Here is a 16,296-nt window from a genome sequence, read left to right on the forward strand (position 1 = left end):
CTTAAAAAAGAGAAGAAGAGAGAATCAATTAAGTTATCGATCGGGATTGGGTTTACGTCTCCTCTACACGATGTACCATCATACGGATCAGAAGAAATGAGAAATAATTAGAACAGACGAGAACTCATAAACCCATTCGATCTTCGCTTATTGTATATGCTGCGTCTAATATAGTCTCACGGCCTCCTCATTCAGAACCCCAAACAGTCGACCGACTTCCCCCATGATCTCTTCGATTTCGACGGATAACTGGCCGGTGACGAGAACTGCCAAGCAGAAAATGTTAGCAGGGACCTCACATTCTCGCGCGCGCGGTAGATGGCACACATACTGTACGCATAGAGCAAGGCATAGTCCTCGTCGGTGGACAGCCGAGATGCCTCGGGGTCTTTGCGATAACGGAAGAGGCGCGCCAAAAGCCGATCTCGAGCGTGTTCAATACTCGGGAGGACGTCGCTCATCGGATATTCCAACTTCATAGAGAAAGCCATCACTGGTGGTTGCTAGGTCAGTCGCTACACATCGCGACAAAATGAGGGAATCGCCTGCTCATTCTACTCACCGGATAGGAGATGGCTAATCCGTGACGACAGTTGCAGTCGCTCCCGCACGGTGTATTCCAAAATCGCGAGTTCACCTTCCGAGGCGGTCATGTTCTTGACCAATTCGAGGTTGATGGCGAAAAACGCATGCACCATGCTGCGCGTCCGCCGAAGGATGTTGCTGTATGAGGCATCGGGAAATGCACTTCTCAGCTCGAACTCTGAGCGGGCGGACACCTGGAGCGATTCTAGATGTGACAGGAACCGTTCGATCTCTAACTTCTCCCGCGGACTCACGAAGCCTGCCGAGTCAAAGGTGTTGGCCATTGTGGACAAGGGGCCGCGTTTCCAGATCAAGCTCATGCGGAGCCACAGAAGGCTGAGGCCGTCCTTCAGTCTCCCACGCGCGCTGATGGGCCAGATCACCCGGGTGATGATGATGCCCCAGATGCAGCCCGACAGCACCGCAACGACTCGATGAAGCGCGATCTCGGTCATAACCGGGTGGTCTCCGCCCTCGTCTTGGTCATCCTGGCCCTCCTTTTGCGTGAGCGAATAGGCGTACAGCACGGAAAGGTTGTACGTGAGCATGATGAATCGCCCCATAGGTCCCTGACCCTTGACGAGGGTGATGTACGCGGTATATGTTGCCATAAGAAGCCCAAAAAATGCAAGCGCGAAGACGTTGCCGGTCGACACGTACCATGATAGGATGGCACAAACCGCACCCAAGCAGGTTCCGAAGAACCTCGCGTATCCGGTAGTATTGGAAGCCCCGATAGTCATCGAACAGACAAGCATATAAGATAAGAGACCCCATTCCCCCCTCCAGTGGGAGTATACAGGTCTTACCGGCGGCAGGAAAGAAGGCAAAGCATACAGCGCAGCCCCCGTTCCAACCTTGATCGCGAACTTAACCTCGTCGCGTCGAAACCAGCCGAGTGATTTCCAGATGCGATAGGCAAGCCTTCCCTGTCCAGGCCGATCTCCCAAGGGATGGGGATTCAATGCCGGTCGGTTTCGCGACTTCGACGAGGTATTTATACCCAACTGCTGAATGTTGTCGACTCGAGCAGCATTTGACTCCGTTAATGGCTGCTCTGAAAGAAAGTGTCAGCATCCAATCTCTCGAACTTCTCATTGACATCACTCAAGGGGGGCCCATACCCGTATCCGAACCGCCCTGGCGTGCTGGCGCACCCTTGCTTCGACGCCAAAACTTGAGCCAACTCCAGGACCTCCCGTGCGGCCTCTCTTCGGCCTCAAGTTGCAGCTCGTCTAAGATGGTGAGCAAGTCCTTTAGCTGCTCGCCGAACTCCAAAAGGGAGAAACTAAAATGGCCGCAGCTGGCGGCGACCTCTTCAAGGTCGGCCTCGACCTCCAGAGTTTGGGTTTTCAAGACCTCTTTCTGTCGGTAGATAGTATTCAGGGCCTCCACTCGAGATGCCCGGTACAGTTCAAGAGCTCGGTCTAGACTCGTGCGGAATGTGCTATTAACCGAGACCTTGAAATCCGGAGCGGGTTTGAATGGGATTTCCCTGAAGATCTCTTTCAAAGTGAAAGCAAGCGAACGCTGTGGGGGTGTTAGCAGCGGCCACATTATACCAAGGCTTGGGAAATCAATAGGAGTTCACTACCATTGAAGGGCCAAGATGATCGATGAAAAGCGCAAATATGTCAGCAGGAAGAAGAGTGATATCGGTCTCTGAGCCCGCAGTGAGCGAGGCTTGATCTCTGTCGAGCACCGAGTTCTCGTCCTCCGGTCTCTCGTCGATTCGTTCCAAAATAGGGCGATTCTCATGTATTGACCACGGACTCAGCAGGGGAGTGACACCGTCGCCGTTCATGCCCGGTATCTGCCCATGCAAATGCACGGATTCGGCAAGTTTGGTCTGTTTCAGAAGCTGGAACTGAAGCAAAGCAGCACTCCGGAGGCCTCCCATGTTATGTGTGATGTCTTGCACCCAACGAACTAAATTCTTCTCCAGTCGGTATTCCTTTTCTGTACCGGCTACGAAATGCTCCAGTTTGGCCTCTCTTACAAGCTTATCGAGCTGGCCATATGCTGCTTTATGCCGGGCGGCAGTGCTGACGTATTCCGCCGTCTGGAGTTCCTCCTCAGAGCCACTCAAGAAGCTCTCCGTGATGAGAGCCAGCATGGTGGCCATCGTCTCAGTGACGGTGGTGAGGTTCGAGCGAAGCTTTTTACGAGCGGAGATGGGAAAGATGGCAAAGGAAACCGCCATGGTGGCGGTGACTCCCATCACGACCATTTTCAGCACCTGGGATATCTTCGCGAAAGACAAATCTCCGCTCTGCACCGCACCCTCTTTAGTGAGGACTGTAATCGTGGAGAGTGATGCTAGGGAGCATGCAACGTTCACGAGAGGATCACCCAGTTTCTGCTTGGTCCATCCTACGAACCCCAGACCACCCCCGCAGAACACGATCAGGACTATCGCGTGGCCCACGGGGAGAAGGTCCAGATCCTGGAAAAACATCGACACGCACATGCTTGTGACGGAGATGAAGGCAGTGTAGAGGAAGGCCAGGAGAGCACATATCAGGGCTTTGTACATGCTACCCTGCGACCGAGCGGGATGGAAGTAGACCGTGACGGTGGCCACCACATGCTTGCCATCTTGATGGCCCAGGAAAGACGAAAGAGCCGGCACAAACGTGGCCAAGGACCCCAGTAGGTACGCGAGACTGCATTTCAAGACTCCTATTCCAAGCTCTGACGAGGCCGCCTGTTTCGCTCGACGCCCTATATGCAATGCTTTGTCGTGTAAACGGGCGGGAAGGCTTGATCGGTCCTCGGATATCTCTCCCGACAGAAGCCCGAGCCGTTCGTCGTCATCGTCGCCGTCGCCGTCGTGGTGGTTACCATTCGAGCTTGAGTATGAATTGCGTAAATTGACCAGGCCTTTTAAGCGTTGACCGGTTCGCGGTAAGACAAATGTCGCCTGCCGTAGCTTTATGGATGGAAGATCAAAGTCAGTCCCACGTCCCTTCCGGAGCAAAACAGAGCTCTGAACTGACCTTTTTGGGGCGCGTAAATCGACGCGAATTATTCGATGAATCTTCAAACGGAGGCATGGTATCCATCTCATGCTCTCTCAGCGTCCTCCCGGGCAAGCGACGGGATCCATGGTCGTTGGGGACAATGAACGGAGTTTATAGGAAAGAAAGAAGCAGATGAGCTCGACTTGCCGGGGGTGGAGAGAGGAGCTGATCATCCGCTCAGTGCGACCAATTGCCACGACCCGGTGACTTCTGCACACCGCCGCTCTGCCGTCACTGACTGTTCTATTATTTTACCTTGAGACCTACACCGGTGTACGCTCGAAGACAAACGAACAAAGGGAGATGGACGGGGGGGAGTCTTTCATTCCATTGCTTATCCAAAGAGCCACCACCGTCTGAATCTGTACATTTCCTTACTTCCCTCCTTTCTCTATTCAAGCCCTTCCACCTTCCACACCTTGACGGAAGCGTCAGCTCCGGCAGAGGCGATCTTGGATCCTCCTGCGATCCATGCTACACCGTTGACTCCTTCCTTGTGTGCATTGGAGACCTGCAGCCAGTCTCCCGGGTTGGCCAAGCTCCACACAAAGATGTTGGTATCCAACGATCCGCTCACGACGTGGGTACCGTCCTCCTTCCAAGCGATCGAGGTGATGCGAGCCGTGTGGGCTGTCCAGCGATCAGTAACCAGGCTGCCATCAGCAACCTTATACACGAGCACACGACCCCGAGAATCGCCAACCGCCAACAACGAACCATCCGGAGAGAAGGCCAGGGCAGAGACTGGGTTCCGGGAGGCCTTGATGTCAGCCTTGGGGGCGAGACTCGAGCCGGAGAGGGCACAGATTTGAACGGACGAGTTCTCCCCGCCAACAGCGGCTGTGTTACCATGAGCAGCCACCGTGGTGACCGGGAAGCTAGGCTGGAAATCCCCGACTTTCTGTCCATCCTTGTAAATCTCCACGCTCTCGGGCGTCCCCACCAACACCGTTTCATCTCCGGCGGCAATGCCCTTGGGCTGTCCCGCCAGTTTGGAGGAGCTCCCGGTGTATGTTTTGGCACCGATGTCGACGGATCGGATGGTGTCATCCCATGCGACGCTGTATATCCTTCCGGCTCCCTCTCGAGTTGGTGCCAGGCCGGCGATGTAGGTCGAGTGACTGTCGCCGTCCACTTCCTCCGCAGTTCCGGACGGAACATCCCAGCTGCAGACCCTACCATCAAAGCTGCCAGTCCATAGAGTTTCGTTACTATCGCTGCCGGAAGTAAAGGACGTCAATGACGTGATGTTCTTCTGGTGGCCCTGAACCACCTGTCGGGGCTCCGGGGTCCCCTCCACGAGATAGTTCAAATCACCGCTCAGTGATAAACTGATGAGCAGGTTGTCGCTGCGGTTCGGGGGCCAGACAACGCCGACCTGCTGGTCGTCGACGTTCGTGCTTCCTTCGCCCCCGATGTTCCAGCTTTGAGAAACCTTGCCCGCTTCGGCGTCCCAGATCTTGACGGTCTTGTCGGCACTCGCCGTCACGAACTTCCGCGAATCCTTGGACCACGAGACCCCCAGGATGCTACCTTTGTGCTCCCCATCCCCAATCTGTCCCTTAGGCTCCCCCGTCTTGCCGTCGTAGAGCCAGATCTTCCGGTCGGCGCCAACGCTGACCAGGGTTGAGCCGTCGGGGCTGAAACCCACTCCGTAGATGTAGTTGGTGTGCTTATCTCGAATGCCGGTGTTGAACTTGAACGGGGCGCCGTGGTAAAAGACCAGGTTCTTGTCGTCGCCGGCAGCTGCAGCTCGCAGAGGTCGTTGCTGTCGGATAGAGACGGAGTTGATCTGTTGCGTGTGGCCGTAGATCTCGCCGACCGTGTTGCCACTGTCCCACGTAATACAGTGGCCGTATCGCTGCTTCCCATCGCCGACGGCGATGATTCGCTGAGAATCCCCATCCCACGCGAGGTCGTTGATGCGGCCGTTGATGATGCTGTATTCGCCCTTGGTGATTCCGTCGCCGACGCAGTCCCAAACCCGCACCAGACCCGTAGCATCGCCGCTAGCAACGTAGAACCCGGAAGGCGAGAAGCGGGCCACGGTCGTCTGCGCTTTGTGTTCGGTATACTGCTTAGCGACGGCAGGGTCGTCGATGGATCTTAAGAAGATGGATTTGTTCGCCTGGCCACTCGGCCCTGTCAGTCACATCCGGTCTGGGTCACTATCAGAATTGTTGCAGCGCATACCGCATAGGCAAGTCGTTCGCCTTTGGCGTCCGACGAGAGCTGAGTGGGCTGGCCCCTGGAGGTGGAGGGGCTGGCGGCCCAAATGGACTCTGGGGAGGAATGGATGGTCAGTAAACGATGACAACCCCCAGCTTGGGAAGATGGAGCATACCATTGGTGAGCGACATGTTTGCTTGTCGGTTTCAGAATTAAAACAACACCACACTCCGGAAAAGGATTGGGGAAAACAGCAGAAGGCTGAGACGGGAGAAGGGGCGGGGGAGGAGCGAGTTGTTTATCGATGGGCGAGAGAGAGACGGCTGACGTCTTTGGTGGGTCTCTCTGGAGTTATTATTATCACTATTATTGACAATGAACCAGTTCGACTGGGGCACAACTACGTGAAGTGGTTTTTGTACAATTGAATGTCTGGGAAAAAGGATCTAAAATTAGGGAGATGCCTTTCCCATTCCCACGATAATGTCAGGCTTGCAAAAGCAGTAATCGTACATGGCTTCATCCCGTGAACACCGTCGTTTTGAGTGCGATTCCAAGGGAAGGGGGGAAAATTCAAAGATGTCGAAACAATATACAAAGGTCAAAGCAACACCGGCTTAACCCATCCTCGATCTGGCTTCTCCGGCCAGGATTTCGGGGTGTCGGTGAACACTGGGCATCAGGCCAAGTCCGATGGCTCGTCGAATGGCTTTGGCAATCTTGCGTTGGTTCACCGGTCGCAGTCCGGTGTGATTTCGGTGCTTGATCCGTCCCATGGGTGTCATACATTCCGACATGACCGCAAAGTTCTGGGTAGGAGATGTAGTCAGCGACCAAGCTCGAGGGAACCCCGAGGCTACCGCTGGGCAGCCGACACGTACCTTGTATAGTTCCAACGGGTTCAAGTTCAGGGCATCAAAGGCATCCCTCGACGGATTAGAGCGTCTCCTCCACTTGCTCATCTCGGCTGAGCTCAGGTCATGAGGCGCATAGATGTCGCCGGCCTTCCATTCGCGCGTTTGGAACCTTTCCAGTGTCCGGCTTTCGGCCTGAGACTTCTGTTCTTCGATAAATCTTTGGCGACCGGGCATCCGACGACGGGGGGTCACTCGGTTTACTAGGATTGGCAAAATTCAGCGTGAGCATCCGACGTTGGACTGGTCGTGCGGGTGAAGCTATTCTTTTGACCTACACGAAGTGGCGGGCGCCGCGGTAGAACTCCACCGACAAGTGGACAGGGGGCCCATGAGGGAACCCGAGGCGCGCAGAGGCGACCAGGAAAGGAGTTGCAAGGCCATCGTGTGAAATGGACCGAATCAGGAGGGACGAGCGATTGAATGCAGAGGATGAAGACGCCGGCGCGGGAAACGGAGGGAGGAAAAGAGTTCGACGGGCCGCCAAGAAAGCCGGACGAGCCAAAAAGTTGCTGCTCGCTCTGCTTGTTCCGTACCAACAACAAGAATGCCATAGTCGATCGCCTTCTTTCTCCCCCCTCCACCCCCAATCGTGACGTGTGCCTATTTCATCACTCTGCTGCATTGCACTGGATCCCTTCGTGCTTCGCAGCCATGCAATCCCACCTCACCAGACGGGTTTTTCGGGCGATCTTGAACAACGAACCGCTATCGTCCGCGCATTGCCGAAACCGACTCCTCCATACTATCCGACGTCCTCGATCTCAAAGGCCGCTTGTCCTTATTAGTTCCACTTATGTCCAGCGGCGCAGCCTCTTCGCCTTCAATATGGCCGAGCCGGCCGATCCCCGACCTGCGTCTCTGCCGGCAGAGACGGGCTTAAAGCCCATGAGAGACTTGATGAGGGCATTGAAGGATAAAAGTCGGGGTCCTACAAATGATCTGTTGACCAAGGCCTTCCAGGACTTTTTTGCTGTGCGCGCAACATCCCCCGGTGTCATCACCGGTTTTCAGGCGCGTCTGCTCAGCCTAACGTGGAAGCATCTACGAGCTCAGAAGGATGAGCTGGATCCCGAAGAATGGCAAGCCGTGTTTTCGACCGAGAGCTTGGAAAACATGCTATATGTCCTGGCGGAGACGACGTGTCTGCCCGAATCGCGTGAGGTGGTTCAAAAGGTGGCCCGTTTTGCTTACTTGGAGCTTTGCGCCGACGAAGGTTTCGGTCCCAATCAAATTAGCCGGCCCGCCCTGGTCGCCTATGTGAATATCCAGGCATTGACTGGCAACCCCGAAGAAGCCCGCCACGTGGTGGAGAGCTTCTGGAGTAGGCTGCACAATACCAGTCCCTCCCCGTGGTTCACAGTCATGAGAGGATTTGCTACCAACAACGACCGGCAGCAACTCCGCCAGACCGTCGAGATGCTCGACGATTTTGGCGTGAGGTTCGACTGCGCTTCTCAGGAGGAGCTAGTGGAGATCCTCGTTAAACAGGATCTCTTCGAAGCAGTCAGAGCAATTTTCGAATGCCCGATGTTTGACCGTCAGGAACCGACCCTCACCGCGAAAAAAGCGGCCATTAGACATGCGATTCTCCACTCGGAGAAAGCATGGGCGGAACCCATCTATCGATCTATGTCGCAGGTGCCTCTCACCGAAACAATGAGCATCACGTTGCTATGGGAAGCTGCGCAGGGCAAAGACGCAGCGGGTATCGCAGACACGGTCAGGTCGTTGGTGGCTCGGACTCCCGAAGCAAAGGAATCAGTCGACATTTCGTGCGTGAATTTGCTGTTGGAGTACGCCAATTCTCTCGGCAATTCTGACTTGGCCGCGGATTTCGCTTCTCTGGCAACTCACTGGGGACTAGAACCCGATCTCCAAACGCGCCTCCTGCGGCTAGAATCGCGCATACAAGCCCGCGATGTCAGCGGAACGCTACAATGCCTCCAGGATCTTCGCGATTTCAAGTCCATCGTTCTCGGGGACCTGCCACTGATGAACAAACTCATTACGATGCTCTGTTTGTCGGGGCAGGAAGATGCTATCTTCGATCAGGTCTCGGCCTTCCTTGACCCGCTTTTCGAGAGCAACGTGCGCTTGGAATCGGAGACGCTAGCAGCGTTGACGCACATGTTGCTCTACCGTCACGACTGGGACGGCGTGTCGGAGCTCCTCCGCCCACGTCTCGCCTTGTATGAATCGGAAGAACGAGCCAGGATCCGCAACGCGCTTACCGACTTCATCAAGGATGATTCCCAAGAGAGCGCAAATGCTTGGGAGTCCTACGAGCTCCTGCGGCTTGCATTCCCGGAAACGGGCGTGGGCATGCGAACCGAGATCATGACCTCGTTCTATAACCGAGACCGGGGCGATCTGGCATTCCTAGTGTTTGGGCATATGCGACAGGCCGAGGATTTCTCGCGGCGCCCAAAGCCGGACACCTATGCCAAGTGCTTCCAGGGCATTGCTCGAACCCGAGACGCAAAGAATCTGGACTTCGTCCACAACATGCTCAAGCTGGACGTCGAGGTCGACCTGAATACGCAACTTCTCAATCGCCTCATGCTCGCCTACGCCGCCTGTGACATGCCGGAAAAAAGCATGAAGGTCTTTCGCGAGATTCTCCAATCGGCCGAGGGCCCGACACACAAAACCATCGCCATCTTCTTCAAGATGTGCGCCAAACATCACAACGGAGTGCAGGAGGCCATGAAGATGATGGGCAAGGTCAAGCTGCTCGGGATTGAGATGGATCGTCGTTTATACATGGCCTACGTCGAGGCTTTGGCTGCGCAATGTGAGTTTCGTCTGGCCACGACAGCCCTGGACAAGATGCACAGCGAAATCGGGCAACTGCCTAAGTCAACGTCGTAAGTGATTTACTTCACCCATTCACCCGCCCACACACACCTCCTTCCGCTCCTCTATGCACATTGAACCTCTCGCTAACCGGGCCTGACAGGATTGCTCATCTTTACAACGCGATCCCTTATCAGTATTGGAAGGACGAGGTGGAGAAATGGGCGCGAGCCAAGTATCCTGAGCTGTGGGCGCGACTGGAGTCGGTCGAACGCACGGAGCACGAAGAAGGGCTTCAGTTCGCGGTCAATGACAACGAAATCTTTGTCTAGGTCGCACATGATGGCGGACCGCGACAGATATATCAATACCAGCACTTCTACGTATAACAATGGCCTTCCATTATCCTCGCTTCCCTCTTCGCCATTCGTCACTACCTGTCAGGTACATATCAATTTCCTCATCATCAGAGCAAAAGCCTACAAGCTACGCTCAAACTACATCTGGGATGTCGGTCAGACGACATGCCTAACTACTGATCTCTTGTCAGGATTGCAGGAGAATCCGATTGCTAATAATCTATTGTATATCTCTTTGAATTGATTTTGACTTTTATGTACGCCATGCATTAGACGACAATCATAATTAATATCTAAAAAACACTGCAGATTGTGCAGTGCAATCATGTATAGGAAACAAGCCCGGAAGGTGTAGATGCAATATCCATGTATCGAAGAAACATCACGTCGTCGGTCATCGCTCTTTGTAGTTTACTAAATTATGCCTTGGCCTGAGCAAGACGTTTGGTCATACTGTTGAACAGAATTGGTTAGCCAGAGCACAAAGCCCTAGTTGATCGGCAGACTTACAAATCGAAGAAGGAGAATTGAGACGGGCTGCTGCCGTACTCGTAGACAAAGCGGCTGGCCAGGTAGCTGCCAAAGATGGCACGCAAGTAACTCTCGGGAACCTATGGATGCATTGGTCAGTCTATGAACTCTCCCCGTCACCAAAAAAGGGGGGGGGGGGGTGACTCACTCGCTCAAGAATGGTTTCCAGACCAATCTTGTCCAGGAGCAGCTTCGGCAGGGCGTCACCCAGGACGGAGCGGCGAAGGTCGACGTTGTCCCACAGTTCAGTCTCCTGCAGCTCTTCGTCGAGCTTGGTAATGGCCACGCTGAGACGGTCACTCAGCACGCTGCGCAGGAGACCGGTCTCCACGTGTTCGCGCCAGATGGCCTCGAATTCAAGCGTAGCGTTCTGCTTAATGACCTCCTGCACCTGTCGCACGTAATCACTGTAGAACGCCGGCACGCTGCCATCTTCACCGATGCACATGTTCTCCACGAATCCCTTGTCATCAAACGAGAGAGACGCCAGAACCTCGAGGGATGATGACGTCACACCACCCTTATTGGCGGAGGCGTCCTTGAACAAGATGCAGCCGGCTCGCTCGAGTCGAAGCTTGCTGTCTTGGGTGATGAACAGATTGGCACCCTCCACGATGTACGGGACGATCGACTTGCCGTCCCGGATCAGTCGTCCGACGGTGGAAAGATCGATAGACTCGGGGCGGCCTCCGCAAGGCACGAAGATGTCGTACGGTTGATCCGGGCGCAGGTGGAAGGTGTTGCGGAATATCATTCCATTGTGGACCAGCTCGCCACTCGGCAGCTTCACGTTGCTCTCGTCAACCAGCACGCGATAACCTTCTCCAGAAAGCTTCGAGACGTCGAATTCCGAGATGGTCACTCGCTTCTTGGCCAGTCGCACGAGCTCCTCGTGGTTCAGGCCCTGGGGGTCAACAATGACACCCGATCCATCCACGATGGCAGTGTACTTCTCGTTGGAGAGAAGGATCTCATTCGAGCCTAGATCTCCGTCGGGGCCACCGGTTTGCAGTTTGCGGACGGTGGAGGGGTCGATGTTCAGCTTGCGATAGATACCGAGAACATACTGGCGAACGGACAGGGTCGTCATGCCGTAGGTATCGTGGGGGATGCCACCCAGTTTGGGGCTCTTGCCCGTGAAGAATGACTTCCACCACGGGGCACCTCGGTTCCTAGCGTGCTCGGTGGCCCAGTTGACCAGTTCGGCCGTGTTCTCGTCCGGTCCCATGAAGAGGATCTCATCCTTGCCGTGCAGGTCAACGATCGGATCCTTGATACCGGGACTCACCGGGGGAAGCAGAAGGTCCAGGATGCTGTCAATGTATTTCTCGAAAGCGACGCGGCCCTTGTCCTGATGGTTCACGTCGAGGAGGATCACACCCTTGGCACCGCCTTCGGGGATATCCTTGTTCTTGCGCTGTTGGGTGTTGGCCAAGTTGTAATTTTCGTCAAATAGCGAGCGGGCGTTGATGCTGTATGCTTCGTTGTTCCTGCTCTTGACCATACGGATGCCGCCACGAGCGATGTCGCGGAAACGCAGATGGAACCCGCGGAACTCCGAGCTGATGACCAAAAACATACCGTAGAGTCGCTGGGGGTATTCGTGTTCCGGCAGGAAGTCGGGGTTCAGCCGGAAGCTGAGGGCCACCTTGGTCGGGGTGAAGAAGTTGGTCTTCAGAATGGAGCTGTTAAACACGCGGAAGGCACTCATAACCATCTCGTCGTGCTCGTTAGCAACGGAACTCGAGATGAGTTGCTTGAGCCGGGGCCCGTCCAACACCTCGTCGACCTGGAGGCGAAGATAACTCAGAGTGGGGAGGAAGTCATCCTCGGCGGGACCACGCGTCTGCACGTAATGCGTGTTGGCGAAGTCCAGATAGAGCTTGTGGATGAGCTCGGGGTACTTGTTAACGATCTCCGAAATGTAGTCGGAGGTGAAGGTTTCGGTACGCAGTCGCTTCTTGATCTTGGCCAAAAGCTCTGCGTGAACGCTGTTGCTCGAGTCGAGGAGGTCGGTCAAAGAGGTGTACTCCGAGCCCAGTCGGTTCAGGAACTGTTGCACGAATACCCACGCACAGTGCGCATAGATCGTCTCCTGCAAGCTGAGACGACCGACGGCGAAGTGGTGCTGGAAGCGGTTCTGGGGGATACAGTAGAGGAGAGAGACCTCCTTGATGATCTGGTGGATGGCTGCCTCGATGGGAGGGTATTTGGCGGCGATCTCAGCATCCTTCAACGGGCGCAGATACAGAGAGATGACCGTGATACCGTTGGAGAAGTTCTCCAGGTACTTCCGCGAGCTGGTCAAACGGTAGTAGTGGTACAAGTCGGAGAGCGCACTGAACAGGCCCATGGCAGATCCCTGGCGGTAGGCAATAACCAGGCGCTTCTCGCGGCTCTTCTCAATCTCAAACATCTCGATGACGGGACCGGACCGGGCAACGGCGTTGCTGATGATCTCCTGGTAGAGGGCCTTGGTATTGGCCGTCGCCTTCTGCAAGAATCGCTTCTCGCCGATGATATCGATGTTGGTCTCGTTGGGGCCTGGGTTAGGGTTTGCGAACTGGCACTTGTACACGAAGTAGCAGCGAAGCTGCTGACCATCATCGCCGGGCATGGACGTGGGCGAGCGGAAAGTCTCGACTCGGTAGCTGTTATCCGGAGTCGAGCCGTTGACATACTTCTTGTCGATTCTCTGCTCATAACGCGGGCCTTCGACGGACGACACGCCGGGCTTGCTGGTGTCAATGTAGACGGCGTGGTCCTCGGCTTCCTTGTCCAGGCGAATTTCCAGCTTCTTGTCGTCACGGGCGTAAGCGGCAACCTTAGCGGCGTAGAGGGAGAGGATCTGAGTGACAATGGCATCGACCGACTCGGTTTGGAAATACGTGTCGTCGATTCCCAGCTTGTTGTAGAACCATTCGGTCTCGCCGACGACAAATTCAGCGGGGATAAAACCCCGGGTCTCCAGCTGATCCATGACTACAGTTGCAAGCCAAACGTTAGACGAGATCATGCTTAAAGGCAGGGAAAGGCGTCCTTACCTTGTTCCATCTGCTTTTCCTTCCCTTCGAACTTGGCGGCAACGTAGCCCGGGTCTTCCTCGGAGAGAACCCGGTGCAGGCCACCGCCGGGGATACCCAGATGGGTGGGCTGGGGAGAGGGATGGCGCACACTTGAGCCGGCTACATTGTCAAGGATTTTGTTGTGAGGGTGACGCTGGAAGCCAATGGGGGTTCCAGCGCCGGAATGGGCGCCGTCGTTGCTGCCGTAGAGCTTAGGACCGGGGCGCACGGGGAGGGTATTGCTACCATTGAGCTGCCCCTCGGACTGCGGGGTCGTAGAAGATGCGGGGGATGCCATGGTGACAAGGTAGAGAAACGGCGGGGCGTGGGTTTATGATGAGAAAGCAATTGAGAGGCGTAGGAGGATAGATATAGGAATCTAGAGGCACGATACGTGAGTCATGGGAGCTGAACCGATGGATGGTGGCGCAGATAGAGGGAAAAAGGAAGAACGGGGGGGGGGGGGGGGTGGGGCAAGACCAGGATGGAAGCTTGCAGTGAGAGAGATAGCAAAAAGGGAAAAAGCAAGAAGAGAGCAGGAAGTAAAAAACAGAAAAAGGAAAGAAAAGAAAGGACGGGAAGGAAAGACGAATGAGCAGAAAAAGGGAAGCAAAGGGAAGGACGGGAGCTCCAACAATTGGCGGACTCAGGCAGAAACCAACGTACCTCGTAGAGTAGAGTAGATATGCGGGAATTGTATCAGTGCTGCAAAGCCATGCGACCGACACGTCACCGGAAGAAAGACAAGGGCAATTCAGGGTATGTATGGATCTATTGGTGGGAGAGGAGGGGTTCCATTGGACGAAGCTATACAGACAAGTTCGATCCAAGTGATTCAAGAGATTCAAGTGATTTGAAATGAGGATGTGTCAAGCACAAAGCCCTAGACCGACGGGCGGAGGGCGTCTTTATACTTCCATCTGAGCCGTGAGATCATACCCGGTGCTATGCGATCGGCCAGGAACGGGACCGGTCCGGGGGGGCAGTCAAAAGGACTCAGGAAGAGTCTCGAATCGCTGATCCGCCACCACGAAGTGGGCCTTGGGAATTGGAGCCGTAATACGGGTGTACTGAGTACATCGACGAGTTACTCCGTAAATCACGCATGATAATATAATATCAGATAACACTGTTGTCCCTCAGGTAGCAGGTACTATCTCCCCTACCTAGCTCTCTACCCGGCAGGAAGTACCGGATACCTGCTCAGACCGCGAGACGAGTCGAATTCTCGATCCCAGACATGGATTTCCTCTCCGGGACTAGTGGCTATGGAAAATACCGCACGGCGACGACGTGATTGGCCGCCCCCGGCTAAATTTGGAAGGATCCTTTGATATTTATATTTATTATTTAATATTCAATATTTCGTATTTCATATTTGCCTCAGTCTTGTGCTCTCTCGGATAGTCTCCCGTTCTACAATCGAGCTTGTAGTCGACTATCTTTGTCCTAATATCTCATTCAATCTTTTACTCCGTAAAATCTATTCCGGACATACTCTGGATACTCTGGATACTCTGGCCAGTGGTCCCACTTAGTAAGGCTGGAAGTTTGGGCGCACGCGTTTTGGTGTGTCATCGTGGCTGGTGCCCTGCAAATCATCGCCGCCCATGCTCCCATGCAATTCTTTCTGCAGGTTTCTCCTGCGTAATAAGAAGTCATGAAAATGCCTCAATTTCGTAATGCTCTGGATAGAGAAGTTGCGACATATCCCTGGACATGGCGTCTATCTGTACACTACATTGCCTGTCGGAGACAGTCACTCGCATATGAAGTACATCTGACATGCGGTCTACTACGGTGTACAGAGTCCAGGTATATATCTCGTCGATACTATCAAATTATCAAGGTCAAAACTACCCATGGGACTTCCCCGGAACTCAGCCGAAGCCATCGACCCTCGACCCCAGACTCGCCTTGACAGAGATTTCATCGAGAGTGCGGGGTTTCCTAGTCGATCCCGGCCTCCCCCAAACTCCCCAACATTATCCAATATCCAGGATCCAGGATCCATATTCCATGCCCGTACCTGGATCACAGCCTAGTGGCTTGCGGGGTGATAGTCCTTTGCTTTTCGCCCATCCTGATGCGCACCTCAACGTTCAGTTTCCATTAATAAAATGGCGCATCTCCAACCCGCGACCATGAATAACCCCGGCTTTTCCTTCGGCTCTCGGTATCCTTGCCCCACGGTCCTCCTTGGGGTCTTGGTATCCTTTCGTAATAGTGCCCTTCGACTCCCTCCTCTTCTGGACCCCAAAGCGGGGTTGACGGATGGAGTATGGAGTTATTGGCTAATTATTCAATAGAATCACAAGTGATCGGGTAGATATCATATATCATGTATCATGTATGGAGTACCATGTCTGTACTTGTATGTGCGGAGTACATGGTACGCCTCCAAGGGATTCCATGAGGTAATCCGCTGGAGATCCGCTTTTACACTTCTCCAACATTTCCTTCCTCGCCAAGGCTGGCCAGTGATCACGCAAGAGACCAAACGCCGGCTTTGAGAGAAAAGACCACGAGGTGAAAATCGAAAGGGGAAGGCATTTGCTGGTCATCGGTTTGACTGCACCCTGTCTTGGTCGGCCGTGCGGTAGGATCTCCTCCTCATTCGGCAGCTGGCGCTGTATCGAGTGGACCGATAGATCAGAATGGTCAATGTCTGGTTATCGGGCTGCTAGATAAGATAGGTGTTCGGAAAGGATGCCTGTCGCCCTTCCTTGAGCAGTTGGAAACCGTTGGCGCGTCAGCTTCTTCTCCGCGGCTTTTCCATTGGGCCAAAACACACCGATACGCCCGTTGTCTGGTGGGTGACAGGTCATTGTTCGCATGCCACCTAGCATAA

The 16,296-nt window shown here is 54.4% G+C and overlaps 5 protein-coding genes across 5 annotated transcripts; 1 reads left to right on the forward strand and 4 right to left on the reverse strand.

Moving 5' to 3' along the window:
• Positions 1-165: 165 nt before the first annotated feature.
• Positions 166-3,641, reverse strand: LDX57_012399 (FUSC family protein; the record flags this gene model as incomplete). Its single annotated transcript, XM_046094143.1, has 6 exons — positions 166-266; positions 332-493; positions 563-1,642; positions 1,710-2,115; positions 2,180-3,517; positions 3,585-3,641. 6 exons carry the CDS (start codon positions 3,639-3,641, stop codon positions 166-168), a joined length of 3,144 nt encoding a protein of 1,047 aa, XP_045950122.1.
• A 358-nt stretch (positions 3,642-3,999) lies between these two features.
• Positions 4,000-5,968, reverse strand: LDX57_012400 (WD40 repeat domain-containing protein; the record flags this gene model as incomplete). Its single annotated transcript, XM_046094144.1, has 3 exons — positions 4,000-5,736; positions 5,802-5,890; positions 5,953-5,968. The coding sequence occupies 3 exons, from the start codon at positions 5,966-5,968 to the stop codon at positions 4,000-4,002; spliced, it is 1,842 nt and encodes a 613-aa protein (XP_045950123.1).
• Positions 5,969-6,394: 426 nt separating this feature from the next.
• LDX57_012401 (mitochondrial 37S ribosomal protein bS18m) lies at positions 6,395-7,075 on the reverse strand (the record flags this gene model as incomplete). The annotated part of the gene is made up of 3 exons (XM_046094145.1): positions 6,395-6,586; positions 6,659-6,894; positions 6,970-7,075. The coding sequence occupies 3 exons, from the start codon at positions 7,073-7,075 to the stop codon at positions 6,395-6,397; spliced, it is 534 nt and encodes a 177-aa protein (XP_045950124.1).
• A 121-nt stretch (positions 7,076-7,196) lies between these two features.
• LDX57_012402 (putative mitochondrial respiratory complex I chaperone (Cia84)) lies at positions 7,197-10,067 on the forward strand. The gene is made up of 2 exons (XM_046094146.1): positions 7,197-9,561; positions 9,654-10,067. Exons 1-2 carry the CDS (start codon positions 7,346-7,348, stop codon positions 9,820-9,822), a joined length of 2,385 nt encoding a protein of 794 aa, XP_045950125.1. The 5' UTR covers positions 7,197-7,345; the 3' UTR covers positions 9,823-10,067.
• A 201-nt stretch (positions 10,068-10,268) lies between these two features.
• GDH2 (glutamate dehydrogenase (NAD(+))) lies at positions 10,269-13,743 on the reverse strand (the record flags this gene model as incomplete). The annotated part of the gene is made up of 4 exons (XM_046094147.1): positions 10,269-10,302; positions 10,360-10,460; positions 10,529-13,362; positions 13,425-13,743. The coding sequence occupies 4 exons, from the start codon at positions 13,741-13,743 to the stop codon at positions 10,269-10,271; spliced, it is 3,288 nt and encodes a 1,095-aa protein (XP_045950126.1).
• Positions 13,744-16,296: the final 2,553 nt, after the last annotated feature.

This window comes from Aspergillus melleus (genome assembly GCF_016097325.1).
Source record: "Aspergillus melleus strain CBS 546.65 chromosome Unknown contig8, whole genome shotgun sequence".
NCBI lineage: Eukaryota > Fungi > Ascomycota > Eurotiomycetes > Eurotiales > Aspergillaceae > Aspergillus > Aspergillus melleus.

Coding starts and splice junctions, on each gene's coding strand:
- LDX57_012402 (XM_046094146.1), top strand. CDS start 7,346: ATGCAATCCCACCTCACCAGACGGGTTTTTCGGGCGATCTTGAACAAC. Junction 9,562..9,653: donor CAACTGCCTAAGTCAACGTC/GTAAGTGATTTA, acceptor CGGGCCTGACAG/GATTGCTCATCTTTACAACG.